At 41.2% G+C, this 4786-nt stretch overlaps 1 protein-coding gene across 1 annotated transcript; it reads right to left on the reverse strand.

The window, feature by feature from the left end:
• Positions 1–2002: 2002 nt before the first annotated feature.
• LOC110033700 lies at positions 2003–2884 on the reverse strand. Its single transcript, XM_020737752.1, has 2 exons — positions 2432–2884; positions 2003–2263 (listed from the first exon to the last, which is right to left on the reverse strand). The coding sequence occupies exons 1-2, from the start codon at positions 2882–2884 to the stop codon at positions 2003–2005; spliced, it is 714 nt and encodes a 237-aa protein (XP_020593411.1).
• Positions 2885–4786: the final 1902 nt, after the last annotated feature.

Genomic DNA, 4786 nt, shown 5'->3' on the forward strand with positions numbered 1-4786 from the left:
AGAATATCATCTGTGGGGAGAAGGTTATTAAGAACTCTCCAAGAAAAGAACAGCATGGAAGGGGTGAGGTGTTTTTGGCAACAGAAGATATTCCACTGGCAAGTGTCTTAGCAGTACAGATAGTTATGGATGTCTTTTGAGATACTAGCTCTAGTCTTGTTCAGCAAGTTGAGTTTCTCTTTATTTTTTCTGTCAAATTGAATAGTAGAGATGTAGCTAGCAGACTGCTCCTTCAGTAAACCCCTCAAGAAGTCCTCAGACCAAACATTGTCAACCCAGCAGTCCTTGACCAATCAATTCCCCTCCTTTTCATCCTTCAAAGGTTCCAAATAGTCATTAGAACACCATTTGTTATTCTAGAAATTAATATTCCCTTGTCCCAACTCCCATCTTAGCAGCTTATCAATGTATTCTCTGGCCTTGAGCATCTGAACCCAAATTCTAGAGTCTCCCACCTTCCTAGTGACCTCCCCAGGGTGAACAACAGGGTGGACAAACTTGTAGTATTTGGCCTGCATGAAATTGGCCCATAAGCTTTCATTCTGTCTAAATTTAATCCACAGCTTACACAGGCTAATGTGTTGCATCTGGTACAATCCTTTAAAACCTAAACCCCCAGCCTCCCATGGTTTAGCCACTTTTTGCCAACTAGCCCAAGCAACTTTTTTTCTATTTCCAGCCCACAGAAATCTGTTGAAAGTTCTTTCCAGCATCAAAGAGGTACTTCTTTTCATTGTAGCCACTTGGAGAGCATATAAAGGGATAGAGGTAAGAATGCTCTTCAGTAGGGTGATCCTACCACCATTGGACAAAAAGGAGTTAGACCCTGAAGAGTAGAGGTTATCTTATCAATAACCTCATCAAATTCGATCAATTTTGTTCTTCCTCTATTAAGATGGATCCCCAAATATTTAAAGGGGAGGCTCAAGCTAGAGAAACCAGTGTAAGAATGCATCCATTGCTTGATTGGTAGAGAGGCTTTTTTGTTGATCAGGATCTCACATTTGTCCTTGTTAACCTTTAGCCCTGACACCTATTGGAAATGTTGAAGACACTCCTTAATGCACTTGGTAGCAGGCTTAGAAGCCCTAGTTAACAGCAGGATGTCATCAGCATAGATCAGATGGTTGATGACCATCCTAGCTCTATTGTGACAAGAGTTGAAGCTTTTCCTATTCTCCTTGCAGTCCATCAGTCTAGATAAATAGTTCAACACCAGTATGAAAATGGTGGGGGACAAAGGGTCCCCTTGTTTAAGTCCTCTGATGGCTTTAAAGAAACCATGGGCTTTACCATTTATAAAAACTAAGTTTATGTTATCCTCAAGCCATCTTTTAATCATCTTGCAGCATTCCCTAGAAAAACCCTTAGCCTCCAAACATTGAATGATGAAATCCCAGTTTACCATGTCATAAGCCTTCATTAGATCAAGCTTAAAAATAGCATTTCCCCCTCTGCAAGGTTTCTCCAAATCCTGCAGAAGTTCTTGAGCCAGGAGGATGTTATCCCCAATACTTCTGCCTTTCACAAAGGCAGCTTGGTTAATGCTGACAAGTTGAGGTAAAACAGGCTGAAGCCTGTGGACAATGATTTTGCTTATGATCTTACTTATGACATTGTTTAAACTCAGAGTTTTGTATTGCTTCCAGCTGTCCTTGATAGAGGTCTTTGGGATAAAAACAATAGTAGAGGCACTGAAATAGTTAGGGAGTGAGTTTCCTTTGAAAAAATGTTGAATAGCTTTGATCACCTCTTCCTTGATGACTTCCCATGCCTTCTTATAGAAGTCTGAAGTAAACCCATCAGGTCCAGTAGATTTGGAACTATCAATAGAATTCAAGGCAGATTTTATCTCCTCCTCATTAGGAAAATCATTTAAGTGCAGATTAGCAGTGAACTTCTTGCTGTCTGTAAACAAATTGCTGTCAATTTGCACTCTCTCACTGATGGTCCCATTCATTAGGCTTTGGCAATATTGCACAGCACTTTCAGCAATTTCCTCTTACTTCTTGAGCCAAGTACCATTCTGATCCTTGATAGAGTGGATAGTGTTGCATTTCCTTTGGTATTTGATGCAAGCATGGTAGAATTTAGAGTTCCTATCTCCTTCAGCAAATTTTCTTTTTTTTGCTGCCTTTTGTTGAAGGAAATGGTCCTGCCACTGGATAGCATTTAAGAGTCTCTCATTAGCCTCAAGAAGAGCAGCCTCATCAATCCTTCCTTTGTTATGCTCCTCCTCCAACTCAGTTACCTCCTTTTCAGCCTTGTCAACAATCAGTAAGAGGTCTCCAAAAGTGTTCCAGCTCTACTGCTTAAGGGCTTTAGCTACCTTCTTCTAATTAAGCCAAAGGTTGATGAAGGGGTCAGGGTGAAGGCCTTTCTTCCAATGTTCTTTAATAATATTCAAGAAAGTTAAGTGCTGAGACCACACATTCAAGTATCTGAAGGAGCTTTTCTGGTAAGTCATCTTATTTCCTAAAGTGATCAGTAAAGGCCTGTGGTCAGAACCAGCAAGGCTTAGATGGGTAACAGATGTCTGCAAGAACTGTTGGATCCAATTGTCATTAGGAAGAAATCTATCCAGCCTCTCCCACAAATCCTTCCTTCTCCAAGTAAAGGTAGGACCACAAAACCCCAGGTCAAATAACCCAGCTTTTTGGATATTATCATTAAAGAATGATAAGTTGATGGGATTGGGAGGTTTGCCTCTCTTCCTTTTAGCAGGAGAAGAAACACAATTGAAGTCTCCTCCCACCAGCCAGGCCTTGTCAACTGAACCTTGAATGAGCTGCAAGGATTCCCACAGATCAATTCTAGCTGCTTTAGAACTGCCAGCATAGACAAAAGAAGCAGAAACTTCCATATCCATAAAACTGAGATTCATGTGTAAGATTTGGGTTTGGTTAAGTGGGATAGACCACTTCATTTCTTTCCTACAAAAAACCCAAATTTTGTTGCTAGTATTAGTGAATAAATTGAAGCCAGGGAAGGCTTTAGCAATTTTCAAAGTGTTGAGATGAACCATGGGTTCCAAAATGGGAATACACCAAAGTTTATGCTTCTTATTCTGATATCTCCTGTCCCTTCCACACAGGGGTGGGCAATCCCCCTATTGTTCCAACATAACAGATTAATCCTGGACCTAGTCTTCCCTCTATTTTTATTTGAACCAATTTTTGTCTGATTGATATGGACCTCCAAACTCTGTAGCTCCTTGCCTTTTACAAGATCTTGTCCTTCAGATTTATAATTCTTTTTCTTCTTAGCTTTCTGAATTTGTCAATTTGACTCCATCACTTTATTCATATCCTCTACTAGTTTCTGACTAGGGGGTTCCACCACTGGATGGTTCACATTTCTGGGAGATAGGGAGGTAAGTAACACCTCCCCCACTGACTCAGCCTCTGGTTGGATCTCCAATTCCTTAGCCTTTGTAGATATTTGGCCAGCAACTTTGCTGCCAACTCTAAATGTCCCTTCCACACTGGGTGGGTCCTTTTGGGTGGGAGACTTCACAGTCCTTTCAGTAAGCAAGGTCATCTTTAGCACTTCCTTATCATGGATATTGATAGTGGCATCCTCCAACTCCTACTGAGGTTGGTGCTAAGTCCTTCTAATGGGGGGTTTCAACCTATAGCATCTCTCCCTGTTATGTCCAAACATTTTGCAATGTTGGCAGTAATGTGGTCTTTGTTCCATGATGACTTCTTGCCAGAACCATTCTTTCCAGAACCCCCTCTGAGTGTCACCAATCCAAATTCTCTTAACCTCAGGAAGGGTAACATCCCTTTCCACTAAGATTCTTGCACTGGCTGGTCTGGCCTTATTGAAAGTAGCAGCATCAACCTTCAAGGGGGTACCCAAGGTGCACCCAATATTAAACAGTGCATTCAGTTTAAATAGATGCAAAGGCAGTTTAGGTAACTTAAACCATATAGGCACTGTGGGAGGTTCTTGTGATGGATCATAATCAGGTGACCATTTTAAAAATTTTCATTTCTGTTCCAGTATGATGATGGATTGCTTTGCAAATATTCTGGTATAGTCCTCTTCTTTAGTCAGCTGGATTAGGAGATGTCTACCATCCAACAGCCCTAGCTTCCAATCTGAAATCTTCAGAGATTCAAAGTATTTTCTTACTAGTTCCATCTTTGGATGCCCCAAGCTAAATTTTCCAATTAAGGTGAATTGAACCTCCAAGTTTAAATCAGCTAGCTCTTTTTCAGAGAAAATAGCAGCTGATTCCCCATCTTTAGTACCCACAGGGTGAATGCAAGAGGCAGCTCCTCTCCCAGCAGCAGTGTTATGAAATTCCTGAGGGAAGACTAGTAAATCAGGATCCAGAAAAGGGGAGGAGGGATTACCAACCACCCCATCATAGGTGGCTTTAGTCCATTGCCAATTAGTTTCCAAGTCAATAGGGGTACTCATGTTTCAAAAGACCAGGACCCCAAAAAAGGAACAGCAGAAAAAGCTTCATGCCAAACACAAACACCAGCTAAGGGAAGTAAGAAAACAGTAGATACTTCCTAAAGGTAGCCAAACCATAGCTTCCAAGCAAGTTACAGAGAGCACCAAGAATAAAAGAAGAAATAAAAAGAGGAAATCAGCTTCAACTGACCAATGGAACAGCAAAACTTCACTAAAATAGCAAGAAGCCTCAACTTCCCCCAACAAGGCCACCAAGAATCAAAGCAAAAAGTTCCAACCAAGCCAAAGGAACTTCTTCAAGATCCAGCCAGCTCCTAGAACAGTCTTCACAGCAACACCAGGCAGCTCCATTACA

Source organism: Phalaenopsis equestris, unplaced genomic scaffold, assembly GCF_001263595.1.
Source record: "Phalaenopsis equestris unplaced genomic scaffold, ASM126359v1 Scaffold001259, whole genome shotgun sequence".
NCBI classification, from domain to species: domain Eukaryota; kingdom Viridiplantae; phylum Streptophyta; class Magnoliopsida; order Asparagales; family Orchidaceae; genus Phalaenopsis; species Phalaenopsis equestris.

What these genes read in the sequence shown, in the direction of transcription:
- LOC110033700 (XM_020737752.1), bottom strand. Translation starts at nt 2,884, where the DNA reads ATGAATCTCAGTTTTATGGATATGGAAGTTTCTGCTTCTTTTGTCTAT. An exon ending in GCTCCTTCAGATACTTGAAT is followed by an intron (nt 2,264 to 2,431) that starts GTGTGGTCTCAG and finishes ATTGTTGACAAG; the next exon opens with GCTGAAAAGGAGGTAACTGA.